Genomic DNA, 18,534 nt, shown 5'->3' on the forward strand with positions numbered 1-18,534 from the left:
TCTGTAGTCAAATCCTCCTTCTACCACATCCGAAACATCTCAAAGGACCGTCCCTACTTTCCCCTCCTGGATGCAGAGATACTCTGTCATGCATTCATCTCCTCTCGACTTGACTACTGCAACTCTCTTTATGGTGGTCTTTCGTCACGCGCCATAAACCGATTGCAGCTGGTTCAAAATGCCGCTGCTAGGATCCTTACCACATGTAAAAAACATGATCACATTACCCCCTGTCTTGCCCAGCTGCACTGGCTACCTGTTAAGTTCAGGATTACTTTCAAAATTCTCCTGCTTACCTACAAGGCAACCTGCTGACCCACTATGTCCCTGCCTGCAAGCTGAGGTTCTCTGATTCATGAGTGCTGGTTATACCCATGCAAAAGTGCGCCCACTCGGAGAGCGCTCTTTTAGCTTCATGGCCCCGACTCTCTGGAACTCTCTCCCAGCTTTTGTGCGTGCAGCTCCCACAATCGCTCGCTTCAAATCAACACTGAAGACCCACTTGTTCTCTCTTGCTTTCAATGCTCTCTAAGCCTATTCCAGGTTTTTCACTCCATCTTATTTGTTTAATTCTGTTTGACACACACATCCACAATGTTTAGAATTCACATCCTAGCCATGTATTTAATGTATTATGCCTGTATTTAATGTATTTGCATTGTTTTTTACTGTTTGTATTTAATGTACTATGCCCTGTATTTCACTGTATTTAATGTATTGTGCATTGTTCCTCATTATCTTGTAAAGTGCTGTCTGATGGTGGTCCACTATGAAAAGTGTAATATAAAATAAATATTGATTGATTGATTGATATTGTCACTGATTTGCCCCATTACTGCTGTACTTAATGCATCCACAGCAGGTCAAACATCAGAAAAAAATCACAAATTGTGCGTCCCTTCCAGTGATTTAAAGCGGGCAGTGTGATTGATGCCCGCTCATAAACATTTTTTTGCTATGCGACCGAATCCATTGAGGTGCGGTCGCATCGGGCAGTGTGTTCCGGGCGTAATTCTTGATTTTTTGTAAGAGTATTTCATGTCTGAAATTAAAAAGATATTATCTCGAAGGTGATTAACTAATTACGCTGCATGCCTGTATGACCAGCCCCTACATTGTTACTACTGTAAAATGCCCAGCCCATACATTGGTATTACTGTAAAATTACCAGCCCTTACGTATAAAATAATTCATTTACATTTATTTAGAACACGCAGCATTTTATGTATTCTGATTAGTCGGAATCAGTACGCGTGCTAAATATTTGAAACGTGTACTAAATAACGTGTTTTTGACCCGGATGGCCTTCCATAGCTGCAGCGGGATACGCTTTCCTTGGTGCTTGCTGAAGTATGTCACTTCCACAATTTGCTTCGCTGTTTGGAGTGGTTTGTTTCCAAGTGAACTGGAATACGTTTGGTTGCACATTGCAAAAAGTTGAAACGGATCAAAGTGTCAAATGTACAGAGACCCCTTCCAAGCGAACAGAGAACACCATTTCAAGTGATCTCGGTGTTACACTGCATGCAGATGTCATTAGGGGGTGTTTTACTGCACAGTTTTGGAATTAAATGCCTTTTAAACAGCCACGGCTCATTTGTCACAATGGGACAAATGCAATATGGGGTCTAATGAAAGATATGTATATTAAAATGTGTGTTCATTGTTTTCAGTTAGTTATTATGACTTGTACTTTTAAGGTTACAATGCCCCTCCGCCCCCCAACAAACATAGTGTAGCGATCTGTGTATTGTTTGCGTAATGTATTCCCTCTTGTTTCTACTGTCTGTGATGTTAATGCCGTTGTATTGTGTTCCTCTCCCCCGGCCTGTATTACCTGTAGTTGCGGGTTCGCTCTGTCCCTGTGGCTGTGCGAGCTATCCTGCACACATGGTGCACCCTGGTCCCTGTCATTGGCTGTTGTTTGTGTGTGCCCATTGGTCCTGGTGTACGGCTGGGGACCAATGGGATAGCTGTTCGCTCTGGCATCCGATTAACATAAAGGGGCGGGGCTAAGCTATAAAACGGGGCTTTGCACGCTCATTGGGGTCGGTCGAGAGCAAGTGGCTAGAGTAGTGGGCTCTGTATGGTGCTGAAAGATCCTAAATAAAGCTTTGAACTTGGAAGCAGTGTGTTGTCTCCTTCTGTTCTGTTTACTGCGTGAAACGCTACTTCAAACAAACAAACACTAGTATCATTGAAAATCAACAACTCGTGATAATCGCATGGTCAAATTGTACCATAAACTTCAAATTCAGAGCGTGCTCACTTTACCACAACCTTGAATTAGCATGCTCACTTTACCACAACATTGGAAGATATGACACACATGCACCACTTTTTTTTTAGAAGTGGAATCATTTTTTTTTTTATAACGATAGCATGGTGTTTCAAAACGAGAACTGGACACGTCAGAATATTAATTTCATCGATCCACGACAAGGGCTAATTTTGTTAATTCTGAATCTTTAGAAGTTCTTTATTTTGCAAAAAAAAAAAGGTTGAATGTGTGCAAACTCTTTATATTAGCTGAAATGCCTTTTTTTCACACACCTCTTTTCATTGTTTAGTTTAAAAATCACTGGAGGGTCAACACTACAGAGCAGCTGTCTCCTCTGTGCAGGTCTGCGGGTATTAGAGTCTGTGTTCGACACAGTGTCTCTTTGAAAGGGACTATTGATCTAGCAAGCAAACTTTCAATAAAGAAAGGAATACAAAGAAGACTTGATTGAAAGTAGATACAGCCTTTAAAGGTGCCTTTAAAAGCTCATTCTTTGCAAAGATTAATTTGAATAACATGTGTTTTATAGTGTGATACTACTCTTTCTTAACACAAAAAAATGTAAATGAATTTAAACGTCTAAAAATACCAAGTTCCATTTTAAAGATTTAGCTCGGAGTCAATGTGCTACAAACTGTTTGTGTTGCATTTTACTGCTGCTGTTGAACTAGTTTTGCTGAGCTGGAGGAGAATATCTGCTGTGGTTTCTAACCCTCCAGTCCCCCAGAAGGTGGGCGGTACCTTTTACACAGATTAATAATATTAATTAATCATTAACGGAAAACAGCTGTACATTCTGAGCAGTCAGATCGCAGCGGTAGTGTGATTTCTGTGCAGTTTATGGAACTTCATAACTTCAAATACTAAAAGAAATAGGCCAAGTGTATATGTGGTCCACACCCATACAAGATAAACTACATTATTACCAGAATATAATCTTAGTTTGCTTTAAAAATGACCTTTACTGTACTTCAGTCACAAGGGAACATTATTATGGCAAAATAAGACTTTTTAAATGTGGTATCTTGTAACAATCGTAAGTCACCCTGGATAAAGGTGTCTGCTAAGAAATGAATAATAATAATAAATTAGATTCAGATTTTATTACACTTTAAAATACTGGAATGGTAACCACACTACACTGGCACCTGTCTTCTATACTTTTAATACATTCTTAGAGCAATACAAAATAACTTTTTTAAACACATCACTGTGACAGAATTGTGTGCTAGGTGTGAGTAGTAAATATTAGTGAACAGCAATGTAACTGCTGTAGTTAATGGACCTGTATTTTGAAGTATATGACAATGTTGGAATACTAATGATGGGGAGGAATGGTTGATTACACCTTATTACTGAGCACGTTGATTCCTTTATTAACTGTGAACAACTAGCTTGTTAACAACTAGCTTCATAATCGAGTGGAGGGTCTGGAAGCACCCTTTAGAGCACAGCAAAGTGGAATAAAGTGAAAGCATAATTAAGTATTGTAAAGCACGGACCTCCACACCTCACCCTCTCTTAACTGGAGTCCCCCAAGGGTCAGTCTTGGGTACCATAAACTTATCAAATTCAGAGCGTGCTCACTTTACCACAACCTTGAATTAGCGTGCTCACTTTACCACAGCATTGGAAGATATGACACACATGCACCACTTTTTTTTTAGAAGTGGAATCATTTTTTTATTTAACGATAGCATAGTGTTTCAAAATGAGAACTGGACAGGTTAATTTCATCAATCCACAACAGGGCTAATTTTGCTAATTCTGAATCTTTAGAAGTTCTTTATTTTGCAAAAAATAACCTGTCAGTTTCTCGAACCAGAAGGAAATCTATCAGCCTTCTTATTAGCATTGCAACGTCTTTTAGAACAGAGAAATGATTCCAGTATGTGTGTGTGAAGACTTTTGTGGCAACATCTGCCTTGCTGAGCAGTAAGTTTCTTAGATAAGATATTATCACTGGAGTAGGTTGAATGTGTGCTAACTCTTTATATTAGCTGAAATACCTTTTTTTCACGCACCTCTTTTCATTGTTTAGTTTAAACATCACTGGAGGGTCAACACTACAGAGCAGCTGTCTCCTCCATGCAGGTGCGGGTATTAGAGTCTGCGTTGGACACAGTGTCCCTTTGAAAGGAAGTACTGATCTCCTAGCAAGCAAACTTTCAATAAAGACATGCACCTTCTCTGTACAGCAAAGAAAACAGGGGGGCGGAAGGATTAATAGGTGCGGACCCTTTAGAGCACAGCAAAGTGGGATAAAGTGAAAGCATAAGTAAGTATTGTGAAGCACGGAGAGATGAGGTAAAGAGAATTCAAACTGTCTGATTGCAGCTAGACTGTCTGAGTGAGTCTGAAATACAACACAGCATGATGCTATTAGATACCAGGAGGCAGAAGCAACTTCTCATCGGTAGTGTTGGTATATCTGCATTATACTAATGACAGAAGCTGTTGATTAGAAAAGGGAGCAGTGATAGTGTTGCTACTGCTAGGATTTTAAAGCATTGGTTTCACAGAATGATTGACATGTGTACAGCAATGCTTTTTCATTTTAGTTTCTGAAAGGATGAAATATCTGCAAATATTTAAAGAATCAATAAGAAACCTGATCTGAGGTGTGTGTATGCATTGTTAGATTATTTTCTATTATTGTTAATAGGATTATTGTTGTTGCTATTTTTGCACCGGGATAAAATGCTTCATGAAGTTTAAATTGCAGTGTGGTCCTCGCTTCACAAAGGGCTCCGGCTGGTTTTAGGAAGAGATTGATCGGGACCCTGCTTTTGAACAAGGTAAGAAGAGGTGTTTAAGTGATTCTGGATGTGCAGATGAAGCAGGGCAGTATCATTATGCAGTGCTGGCAATCCGGAAATGCTCAGACACGAAGATTCATCAAATAAACACAAAGAAGAAAAAAAAAAAGGATGTGGTGAACTGCTTCGTTACAAATGACATGAAAGCATTTTGGTTACATTTGCCCTTTAATGAATTCCGGTTGCTCTTCATACAAGCAGTCTCTGCATTCACAGAATAGTAACAGAAACAAAAACAAAACACAGTCCAAAACAGTAATACACTGGCACAAAAAAAAAGAAATACTATAGAACCAAGGTCCAATCTATCACAGACAAACTGCCAGGTACAGTATCACTTTAACAAAGGATTTACAAGAAGCAACTCAACAGCAAACAGGATGGGGAAAGTGCAGAACATCTGGGGCTTCCACTCCCCTTTAAGCTGTAATTAATGACCTATTAAAGTGATTCTAGCTAGCAAAATCATTGCATACTTCACAGTCATTGTGTACTTCCATTTGTAATATAGACCTCACATGTGTCGTTTTGAAAGAAATGCAAAACATGTGCTTTTGTTTTTCTATCATGGTATATGCAGCTGAAGGCATTACATCCAAGAGGCGAAACATCGGGTTGGTAAAATGAGCAGGGTAGTACAACACTGCCTAAAAGGATGCCTTTCTAAATGACCTAGTTTAGTGCCAGGGATCAAGTTGTAAAATGAAAATACATGATCACTTTAACATGTGTTTCTTTCAAAACTGCACATTTGAGACCCAAAGAGAATTGAAGTAAGATTAATGCAATGATTTGGTTAACAACAGCATGACCACTTTAAGGTCACAAAGAGATTAAGTGCCTTCGCTCAATAACATGGCTAATCTAACAGTTTGCTATTTACTTTTAGCAAACTGATGAAGACCCCCGGCCTTTGCGATGTACAGACCGCAGCCTCAGCTTCACCTTGCTCTGCTAAAATTATTTTAGTCCTGGCTGAAATGTGCCTTTGACTTTACACGTGCATCAAATTAGGGCCAAGGTGCTTCAAATTGACTTACTGGAGCAAAAACATTTGAATATAAACTTGTATATACAGGTATTAGTATGTGGAGATATGAAGATAGATATATATATACAGTATACATACATGCATTCTGTAAAGCATTCAGACAATCTGAGCTTCTTAATGAAAAGGGGAAAAATATTTAAATGCTCCAGGTTTCAAGCTGGCTGGCTGGTTCTCTGTACCTGGAGTGGATGGCTGGCTGGAGTCCTGGGGGTTGCTTGAGGTTCTCAGTATCTGGAGAGGCTGGCTGGCTGGAGCCCTGGGGGTTTGCTTGAGGTTCTCAGTATCTGGAGAGGCTGGCTGGCTGGAGCCCTGAGGGTTTGCTTGAGGTTCTCAGTACCTGGAGCGGCTGACTGGCTGGAGCCCTGGGGGTTTGCTTGAGGTTCTCAGTACCTGGAGAGGCTGGCTGGCTGGAGCCCTGGGGGTTTGCTTGAGGTTCTCAGTACCTGGAGAGGCTGGCTGGCTGGAGCCCTGGCGGGTTTGCTTGAGGTTCTCAGTACCTGGAGAGGCTGGCTGGCTGGAGTCCTGGGGGTTGCTTGAGGTTCGCAATACCTGGAGCGGCTGGCTGGCTGGAGCCCTGGGGTTTGCTTGAGGTTCTCAGTACCTGGAGCGGCTGACTGGCTGGAGCCCTGGGGGTTTGCTTGAGGTTCTCAGTACCTGGAGAGGCTGGCTGGCTGGAGTCCTGGGGGTTGCTTGAGGTTCGCAATACCTGGAGCGGCTGGCTGGCTGGAGCCCTGGGGTTTGCTTGAGGTTCTCAGTACCTGGAGCGGCTGACTGGCTGGAGCCCTGGGGGTTTGCTTGAGGTTCTCAGTACCTGGAGAGGCTGGCTGGCTGGAGTCCTGGTGGTTGCTTGAGGTTCGCAATACCTGGAGCGGCTGGCTGGCTGGAGCCCTGGGGGTTTGCTTGAGGTTCTCAGTACCTGGAGCGGCTGGCTGGCTGGAGCCCTGGGGTTTGCTTCGGACCTTGATTGGTGTATTTTATTTGGCTGGTAGCTTTTCTTGTTCTAAAGGAAAAGATAGAGAAACATGTTTTAATGAAATAAGAAATCCCATCGAGACTAGGCCCATGCTATTGAATGAGATTTTACAAAATCTTACTACTGTACTTCACTGCAGCTTGCATTAATTAGGGATCGACCTTCTGTTCTAAAAATACATCTTATACGCTTGGGTAACTTTGTCAATTCCACTTTGGACTTTATGAACTTCAGTACATCCATCATAGCCGGAGAATTCTTGCAATCTGTCCTCGTCATATAGATCAGACTATAAAGGGATTGTAGATAATAAAATAATTCCATAAATCTTCCAGTGGCAAAACAGTGCTCAAATATGCCATTTTGAAAGAAACACATCGTACAGCACACATGTATTTTAATCAAAAAAATGATATCAGGTACTTCTTTAGGTGTAACAGATTTCCTGGTAAGCAAGGCAACCTAACGGAGAACGTTCTTTTAGCTGGTGCAACACCGGATGTCATGTTGCAATATCTAGAGATGCACGAAAGGTATGCTGTTATCTACAAGCACTTCAAGTAAAATCAGGGTTTATTGTGTATATGTGTGTTATCTATGAGTGTCCTGCACTGCACTCAACCCACAGACAGGACGAGACTGTGAAAGGAGCTCTACCCTGTGCAGTGCCACAGCAGCACACACATGAACACAGACAGGACAGGATTGTGAAAGCAGCTCATACATACCCCTGTGCAGTGCCACAGCAGCACACACATGAACACAGACAGGACAGGATTGTGAAAGCAGCTCATACATACCCCTGTGCAGTGCCACAGCAGCACACACATGAATACAGGCAGGACAGGATTGTGAAAGCAGCTCATACATACCCCTGTGCAGTGCCACAGCAGCACACACATGAATACAGGCAGGACAGGATTGTGAAAGCAGCTCATACATACCCCTGTGCAGTGCCACAGCAGCACACACATGAACACAGACAGGACAGGATTGTGAAAGCAGCTCATACATACCCCTGTGCAGTGCCACAGCAGCACACACATGAACACAGGCAGGACAGGATTGTGAAATCAGCTCATACATACCCCTGTGCAGTGCCACAGCAGCACACACATGAACACAGACAGGACAGGATTGTGAAAGCAGCTCATACATACCCCTGTGCAGTGCCACAGCAGCACACACATGAATACAGGCAGGACAGGATTGTGAAAGCAGCTCATACATACCCCTGTGCAGTGCCACAGCAGCACACACATGAACACAGACAGGACAGGATTGTGAAAGCAGCTCATACATACCCCTGTGCAGTGCCACAGCAGCACACACATGAACACAGGCAGGACAGGATTGTGAAATCAGCTCATACATACCCCTGTGCAGTGCCACAGCAGCACACACATGAATACAGGCAGGACAGGATTGTGAAAGCAGCTCATACATACCCCTGTGCAGTGCCACAGCAGCACACACATGAACACAGACAGGACAGGATTGTGAAAGCAGCTCATACATACCCCTGTGCAGTGCCACAGCAGCACACACATGAATACAGGCAGGACAGGATTGTGAAAGCAGCTCATACATACCCCTGTGCAGTGCCACAGCAGCACACACATGAATACAGGCAGGACAGGATTGTGAAAGCAGCTCATACATACCCCTGTGCAGTGCCACAGCAGCACACACATGAACACAGACAGGACAGGATTGTGAAAGCAGTTCATACATAACCCTGTGCAGTGCCACAGCAGCACACACATGAATACAGGCAGGACAGGATTGTGAAAGCAGCTCATACATACCCCTGTGCAGTGCCACAGCAGCACACACATGAATACAGGCAGGACAGGATTGTGAAAGCAGCTCATACATACCCCTGTGCAGTGCCACAGCAGCACACACATGAATACAGGCAGGACAGGATTGTGAAAGCAGCTCATACATACCCCTGTGCAGTGCCACAGCAGCACACACATGAATACAGGCAGGACAGGATTGTGAAAGCAGCTCATACATACCCCTGTGCAGTGCCACAGCAGCACACACATGAATACAGGCAGGACAGGATTGTGAAAGCAGCTCATACATACCCCTGTGCAGTGCCACAGCAGCACACACATGAACACAGACAGGACAGGATTGTGAAAGCAGTTCATACATACCCCTGTGCAGTGCCACAGCAGCACACACATGAATACAGGCAGGACAGGATTGTGAAAGCAGCTCATACATACCCCTGTGCAGTGCCACAGCAGCACACACATGAATACAGGCAGGACAGGATTGTGAAAGCAGCTCATACATACCCCTGTGCAGTGCCACAGCAGCACACACATGAACACAGACAGGACAGGATTGTGAAAGCAGCTCATACATACCCCTGTGCAGTGCCACAGCAGCACACACATGAATACAGGCAGGACAGGATTGTGAAAGCAGCTCATACATACCCCTGTGCAGTGCCACAGCAGCACACACATGAACACAGACAGGACAGGATTGTGAAAGCAGCTCATACATACCCCTGTGCAGTGCCACAGCAGCACACACATGAATACAGGCAGGACAGGATTGTGAAAGCAGCTCATACATACCCCTGTGCAGTGCCACAGCAGCACACACATGAACACAGACAGGACAGGATTGTGAAAGCAGCTCATACATACCCCTGTGCAGTGCCACAGCAGCACACACATGAATACAGGCAGGACAGGATTGTGAAAGCAGCTCATACATACCCCTGTGCAGTGCCACAGCAGCACACACATGAATACAGGCAGGACAGGATTGTGAAAGCAGCTCATACATACCCCTGTGCAGTGCCACAGCAGCACACACATGAACACAGACAGGACAGGATTGTGAAAGCAGCTCATACATACCCCTGTGCAGTGCCACAGCAGCACACACATGAATACAGGCAGGACAGGATTGTGAAAGCAGCTCATACATACCCCTGTGCAGTGCCACAGCAGCACACACATGAATACAGGCAGGACAGGATTGTGAAAGCAGCTCATACATACCCCTGTGCAGTGCCACAGCAGCACACACATGAATACAGGCAGGACAGGATTGTGAAAGCAGCTCATACATACCCCTGTGCAGTGCCACAGCAGCACACACATGAATACAGGCAGGACAGGATTGTGAAAGCAGCTCATACATACCCCTGTGCAGTGCCACAGCAGCACACACATGAACACAGACAGGACAGGATTGTGAAAGCAGCTCATACATACCCCTGTGCAGTGCCACAGCAGCACACACATGAACACACACACGACAACGACGCCGGCTGACACCATGAGCAGGAGCAGGATAAAGCTCAGATTCGATCTTGAAGAGTCTGTGGGGCACGAGACACGAGGCTCTGGAACAAAGAAGAAAACATTTACACAATATTACAATCCTGCAAACTGTCTGGTGCAGGGCTAGGGGAGCACAGGCAGAACCTTTTAATATTACTTCAAGGGACTGAGCACAGATAGTCATAGGAAGTTGACTGGATCAGGAGTTCACCAATAACATGGAATTGTACTGTGGAAATACTGCCTAGGGTTTGCACTGCTTACAGTTGTGTTCATTAATAATACAATTAATCAATATACAAACCACCATGCCGTACATTTACAACACACTGCAATAATGAAAATCATTAGAAACCTGTAACATACATATTGCATTGTGCTATAGTGTGTTACTGTACTGCATATCTGGAACATTTTAATACTGTATACAATACATTACAACATGCTTTTATTTCACAAAGTGATATTAAGTGGGGTGGAAATGACTTGCATGAATATTAACTCCAGTGTGATAAAAACCAAAGTGATCAGGATCTGGTCCCCATCGATATCTCAATGTGGTGATAATGAGCATAAGGGATAGCAAGCGGGTTTCATTGTAATAGAAGAGGGTGCAAATAGGAAATAGGTGGGGTTAACTGGTCTGAAGTCCTGGAGTTGTTGAGTGTTTGAAACAATTATCATACTAGCTAAATTTGAATAAGACTGGAGGAAAGTGATTTGTGAGAAAAAGCATTGAAAATATTGAAAACATCACAAAGCCAAATGAAGGTTGGTGAATCATACATCCTCATACCTGAAAACACACAAGTACACAGCTATTCAATGACACCCACAAAACCACCGTTAGCCGCCTTTCTCGTTTGATAGTTTGATCAGTGGGACTCAACGGTGTGACTCAAACACTGTGAGCAGCACTGTTCAGTTCACAGGTACACAGAGAGGTGCAAAGCAAGTGCATGATTGCATGGAGACCATTACATCCCCTACCCTCCTGTACTAAAAACACTGTCTTTGCCCCAATGGGATTTTGCAACCTTTTTCAATTTTGTTTTGGCATCAGTCTGGATTGCATTTGTTTTGTACAGATGCCCTGGGAGTATAAAAGTATAAGAGATATCCAGGAATGTTGTTACATTTGTTGCAAAGTATTACAGTGGCATGACAAGTACAGACAAAGCCAGTCAAAGCTCAGAAGAGAGTTTTAGTACTTTCAAATGGCCTACAAATTGTAAAAAGTGTTTTTCAAATGAAATGCAATGCAATATTGTGTAAACTGTTTGTCTTTTTCCAATACAAACTAAAACTTAGGGCCCTAATCACAACACCTTAAGAATAGTTTTAAGGGATGTTTTGTTTAGGACTGTTTTTTTTAACCCCATGTTGATGAACTAAATCAACTTTCCAGTTCATGAGCCTGTTTCCACTGTGTAAGAGAGGGATTATTAGGGTCATCTCATTTTCCAAAGCACTGGTTAAGCTAAGACCGTGTTTATAAACAGCCTTCAAAAACAGTTCTTAAAAGCATTCCTTGACACAGTCCTTAAAGTAAATGGGGCCCTACATATCCTTTATATATCCTTTATACAGTGAAGGCAAGAGGATGACTGGCTTTGCCCAAGTAGCCATGTTGTACAGCTGATGAAGGTGGGGTTCTGTAGTAGCTGTGTGATGTATGTTCTTGAAGGTCTTACAAGAATGTATAGAATCTGATACAGCATTATCTATCCCTGTGACAGGATGTGGCAGCAGTAGCAAGAGAAATGTATCTTCAATAACTGATGAACCTCCTGTGACATTGATTCTCAAAGCGCTCTCAATTAATCATCATTGACAAGTTTTCTCAAGTAAGCTAATAAAGCTGTCAAAACACAAATAAACCTTTTAGGTATTATTTAGTGTTTTATTTTCTATTCTGATAATAAAAAATTGTTTTGAGTCTGTTTGGCTTCTATGTGACTTTGTTTTACCCCAGTGAAAGAATACACCAGGAAAGGTCAGAGAGTACATAAGAGCATAGGAAGAGTTACAATCGAAAAGATGTTCAGCCAAGTTGAGTCTTAGAGGATCCAAGTCATCCAGCATCAACAACATGACTAGGTAACCCATTCCATCCCCTTACCCCTCTGTGTGAAGGAGTCTCCTTCAATAACACAACTAAGTAACCCATTCCATACCCTCTGTGTGAAGAAGTGTCTTAGTTCCCAACTGTGTCCTCTGCTCCTGATTTATGTATACTGTAATGTAGATAGTCTACAAATGAGGACAGCCCAATTACCTCAAGAGTGAAACAACCACAGCACTCTAGAATGTTCATTCTGCATTCTGTATTTATATTCTATATTCTGCATTCTGTATTCTGTATTTCTGTATTCTTTAAGTATAAAGGAAGAAAAGAAAGTGTGTTTAAATGAAAAGCTGAATTCAGATCATTACTTTCAGCTGAACCTTATCTAATTTGAAACAGTGTATTTCTGCCATCGGATCTGAATGAATGTGAGATACATTCTGAAATGGGATCAACATTGAATATGAAGGTCATTCGGTGCTAGATCCCCCGTGTTGTATACAATGGTTTACTAAAGTACATACCTTTCACTACAATGAGCGTCCCCATACTTTCATGGCTCACAAGCCTGCCTGTTGTGATGTCCAAGCCACCCCATATACAGTAATAGCCGTCGCTATCATTGAGCTGCAGCTGGGTGATCGTGAAGGCAAAGCTGCAGCACTCTCCGTGGTGTGTTAAGCGGCCCTTGTACTCCTTCTCAATATTGATCTTCATTGTGGCTAAGGAGAAGTACAGCACGTCCTGGGGCCGAGCAAAGCGCCTCTTGAGATAAAGCCCATCAATCTTACTCAGCAGAGAGATGGAGCACGTGATCTCGGCTGAGTGTCCCTTCAAGGCATTGATGAAGTCAGGAGACTGCGAGACAATAAGCTTTTCATCTAATAAGACAGAGGAGAAAACGGTTTTCAAAATATGGAAATCCTGTCTGAATTAAAGAATTGAAAATCAACTAATTACAAAATAATATACAAAAAAAAAACTGTAGTAACAAAATAATTCTGTAAATCTTCAATTCGTTGTCTAGGTCTCAAATGCCCAGTTTGATAGAAACACATGTTACTGTAAACTTGTAGTTGTATTTTGAAACATGATCTCTGGTACTACACTTGGTTAAAGAGATCTCTGTTTGCAAGCCATGCTTTCAGTTAGTGTTGCACTGGAGGGTGAACTTAAACCCCATCCCTTCAATGGCTTATTTCCTGGCTTTAACCAACAGGTTCCTCTATTGACATGTAACAGATATCCTGAGAATAAGACATAGAAACTGAGAACTTTCTGTAATACCAGATATCATGTTTTAAAATGAAAGTGCATGGTTGCTATGACATGTAATTCTTTCAAAACTACACAATTGAGACCCTTTGAGACCTAAGGAGTATGCAGGACGGAGAAGGGAGTTTCAGAGGATGGAGAAGGGAGGAGGGAGATTCAGAGGAGGGAGTTACAGAGGAGGGAGCACTACAAAACAACTGCAACTCCCAGAGTGCATTGCAAAACAGAGCAGGGGGATTTATTTTGAATGGTCCAGGTCAAGTCGCGATTAGACACAGTACTGATTAGATGAGATGAGCTGGACAGGGAGAGGGAAAGAGAGATAGCCGGACAGGATGCCTGAGAGAGAGCTGGACAGGGAGACAGAGACAGAGGTGGAAAGGGAGTCTGAGAGTACTGTGAGTACTGCCACTTTTTTTTTTCATTTCAAGCACTGCCCTACCCTAAACCCAGAATATTTGGTCCCCGTCAGACATTTCTAGATCTAACTATAAAACAAGTTATGCACAGATACAGATTCAATATAGGCACTATAACAGAGCCGTGTGATCTGCTTAAGTCTGATTCAATGAAGGTAACCTGTAAAGGTTACATTCATTTTAATTAAACGGGTGCCACCCAGACAACAGCTGTCAGTCTTATATGTCAAAGATATTGACTGATGTCACAGATACACTTTTCCATAGGGCAACGGTATATACTATTTCCAATGTGTGGAACAAAATAGAACCAAACACAAATATTATCAGTTGTCTGGCTTCCCAGACATGCTCGGTGTAACAGATTGCACACATGTTGCAATACCTCTAGATTCAAGGACTGAAAACATCATTATTCTTGAACCGTGCAAGTTTTATGTGATGCTCAATGTATTATCACGGATGTAGTTGCCAAGTACCCTGGCTCATGCCACGACTCATTTATCGTGGAGAACAGTGCCTTGTTCAGAAAATTCGAACAGCGGCTTCTAAGTGGAGGCTGGCTAATTTTAGAATATATTAAATACATCATTAACATATGACCATTCGAAAACATATGTAACAAACGCATGTTAATGTTTAACATTTGTACTATGATTTTTTCACAAACATACATAAACATGCAATATCAGATACTGCATGTAAAGCACATGAATATTAATATTGCATCAGAGAATATTGTGATATTGAAATAAACTAAGTTTTTTTTTCTATAGGCACGCTTTATTATTATTATTATTATTATTATTATTATTATTATTATTATTATTATTATTTAGTCTTTAGCAGGCAACTTTAGGTCCCAGAATCTTTTTTCGTCTTCTTTATATGAACTTTTTACGGAAGGGGTTGAGTTCATCTTTTCGGTTATATCCTTCCGTATTTTAAATTTAGCAGTGGCTCCGGACCTTTTGCCAAAAATAACAGTTTTATGTGCTAAAATATTATCGAGCAAAAGCTCAACTTGGGTGGCTACGTATGTATTTTTCCTTTCTTTTTTCCAGTTGTCGCGACTACATGTGCGCTGCCTCGTTGTTTTCCAGTTAAATGGAATTCCGGACAATTGAAATGTGACTAATGGGCTTGTTAATGAACCTGAAAATCAATTGTCGTTTCAATTAAATCAGTCATAAGCAGGAGTCGCAAAGGGCGTTGCGAGCAGGAGAAATTAACCTGCCTCGAGTTGAAAATCGAGTCGTATAATTAGTTGGAAAAAAAATAACAATATTAAGAAAAGCAGTGCAAATGGATTGCGACCTCTACTTTCTCTCTAAAATGCGCCTTCTGAAAATCAGGCTGAAAATGTAAATGCAGTCTCTGTTTTAGCGCTATTAACGAATTTGAGCTGACCAGACAGACATGACTGCAAAGATGCAAAACCACACGTTCATACACAATGATCATTTCTATAAATGTGACTTCCCTTATTGCTGAACAGAGAACGACTGACCGCTTTCTCTTCCTGAACCAGATAAACATACACACACACGCGATGACTAAAGAGCAAGCTACATTTAAACAGGACAGCGCCTTGTGCGCTTAGTGAGACACACATAGGAGCACATTGCAACTATGTATTCAAAATTCAAAATCCCCGAGTGTGTTTCTTATACTGCCATGGTTTTTCCCTCTGTCAAATAGCAGAAGTTCATTCAAGTTTTGAAACGGCATGAAAGTATTGTTAATATTGTGTTTGTGCCTCCGACCGATGTATCTCTTAGAAATGTTTCCCATTGTAAATGTTTCTGATAATTCAGTTTACAGTGGTAAACAAAGGCAGACATGCATTCTGCTTCTGCTTAAATTCATAACATTATACATTTTAGATATATTTTCAGATACAAAGTGGATATAATGTGCACCAGTAATTGACACTGTACTGTACTGTAGGTGTGCATTTTAAAGATGATCTCATTTTTAAAAAAAATGTATTCCTGTCCTCCTACTTTCCAAAGATTTCATTTTATTTATTCAAATCTGTTATTTAAAAAAGAATGCTGGTGGATGCCTCATGTTAACCTTTTGATTGTTCTTTTATAATTTTTGTAATTAATAAAATTTTGGACTCCCCCACCCAAAAAAAAGACAATACATGTCCCAAAACAAAGTGGCAGTTAAACTCACCCAAACAAGCTTGCATCAAAACATCTAACAAAAGAGCTACTATGTATACATTATGAATGTACCAGCTGGCTGGTGTTAGAGCCCACATACCGCTTTGTGATCCAGCTCCCACTGATACAATGAGAAATCCTAGGAAGCACCATCCCAGACAAGCCTCCATGCTGCAGGAGCTGGGTTTATCAGTTACCTACAGGCTGTGGTCCAGACACTGCATTTGCACAGCTACTCTTTAATAGAGCAGTGCAGGCAGGAAGCCACGTCAAACTTTTCTTTCGTGATGTCTTTGAGGTTTAGAAAGTCAACGCAACGCCTGCAATACTGTGCATTGCTTCTCAGCCATAAACACAATGACAGGCTTCATCGCATGCATGGGCTTTCATATATGTATGAAGGCTTAAAGAGTAAGCAGCAGGGTTCAGAAAAATACAGGGTTACCCGTCTCCATGTGCTGCTACAACTGTTTAAATAACAGACCTGGAATTCTTTTCATTGTTAACACCCTGACAACTTTTTACACTTACAGCTTTAAAGTCTGTTTCAAAGCTCTTTTGAAAATGTCCACTCTAGTGCACTGATAGTGTCAGCATTATTGGTCAAACAGGTAACACAGCAATGACGATCCATGATGTGATACGGAACAGAAAAGCCAGAGCACTTGTTGTTATGTTTTTTTTTAACAGATCTCAAACCCCAGTGCACTAGTTATAGGTGTAAAAAGTTAACAATGAAAAGAAAAATTCCAGGTACGTTATTTAAACAGTTGTAACAACATGTGGGGATGTGTAACGCTATATATTTTTCAGAACCCCGCTACTTACTCTTTAACTGAAGTGCACAGTGAATTTGAAAATATTAATAAATGATTAAATTATGTGCACAGGTTGTATTTATTTCTTTTCTATACAGAATGATAACGATAGCTAGTTGTGCTATTGAGCTTCCGTGCTGCACAATGACATTGCAGTGCCACATAAACCAGGGTTAGGGTTAGGGTTAGGGTTAGACTGCACTCATTCAAAGATTCAGCGAGTCTGCAAGGTGTTTCCATTGTTCTGGAGGAACACAGGCCCATTCACCCATTCCTCAATGATTTCCAGCCTCTAATTCTTTCAGGGAGCTTGTTTCAGGGTGCAGATCTGCAGTGAAGTCTGTTCTCTGGAATGGTCTACAGAGAGAGACAGCTCTTTAGAGGCTGGTCTTCGTGGAACAGCAGGGATTCTGGGATATGGAAGCACCTGCCAGCAGAATGCCTTCTATCAGTCCTGTATAAATTTCAAATTCTATAAATTTTCAGGTCTTGAATGAAGCTGACTTTCCTCTATTACAGAATACATGTCAAGGATGCCATGCAAACATTCAGTCATATTCCTATTTACACAAAGACGTGTGTGCTGCGTATGTCAGATACTTTCCAGGGATTTTCAAACCCTGTGAATGAACTCTGCACGCAGATAGAATGAAGAAAGTTGCCAAAGACTGTGCAAAAGGAAGCTCTGTAAACATTTCCATAAAAGGTAAAAAATAAAAACCCCTAAAATTCTTGTGCGTAACTTCCCTGGTTTACTGCTCTTTAGCGCATGACTAAAATAGCTTGTTTTTAAAGCTCTGCTCTCTTTGGTGATCTTTGATGTTTTTTTTATGACTTAGATAATGGAAGGTATCGCTATTGTTTCTGCTAAGAACATTATTTAGCAGGCTTATTAACTCTTCCAGCAAAAAAGGCTTCTGAAAGGACTCCAGGATGATTGTGGGGAAGTGAGATGGGAAAACATATTAGCGTTGCACAGGATTCAGTGCACAATGCTGTATCAATGGGTTTCTGTGCAGAGTGCAACATTAACATGCTTCCCTTCACAAAATCACCCTTAAGAAAAGCAGTTTTTGCCAGAAAATGCATAATAGATTACTACACTTCAGTCTCAACTCATTAGAGTACTGGGCAGTGAGAACATAAGGAAGTATGGGAACGGGAAGTGTCCCCTCAAGTCTAGTTTCGTTCTAGCACACCATTTGCCTTGACTAATTTAGTCGGACAGAATCGTATTGTTTCCATTGTCTACTCTCTGTGTTAAGTTTGAAGTGGTGATTTGGGTTATTTTTATCTCTACTAATTAAGACTTTGTAAACTTCAGTCTCCTACCGCTATT

At 41.6% G+C, this 18,534-nt stretch overlaps 1 protein-coding gene across 1 annotated transcript; it reads right to left on the minus strand.

Moving 5' to 3' along the window:
* Positions 1 to 5,249: 5,249 nt before the first annotated feature.
* On the minus strand, positions 5,250 to 16,629 carry LOC117423057 (uncharacterized). Its single transcript, XM_034038443.3, has 4 exons — positions 16,478 to 16,629; positions 13,034 to 13,390; positions 10,373 to 10,503; positions 5,250 to 7,151 (listed from the first exon to the last, which is right to left on the minus strand). Exons 1-4 carry the CDS (start codon positions 16,545 to 16,547, stop codon positions 6,903 to 6,905), a joined length of 807 nt encoding a protein of 268 aa, XP_033894334.3. The 5' UTR covers positions 16,548 to 16,629; the 3' UTR covers positions 5,250 to 6,902.
* Between the last annotated feature and the right edge of the window lie 1,905 nt (positions 16,630 to 18,534).

Source organism: Acipenser ruthenus, chromosome 17 (genome assembly GCF_902713425.1).
Source record: "Acipenser ruthenus chromosome 17, fAciRut3.2 maternal haplotype, whole genome shotgun sequence".
NCBI classification, from domain to species: domain Eukaryota; kingdom Metazoa; phylum Chordata; class Actinopteri; order Acipenseriformes; family Acipenseridae; genus Acipenser; species Acipenser ruthenus.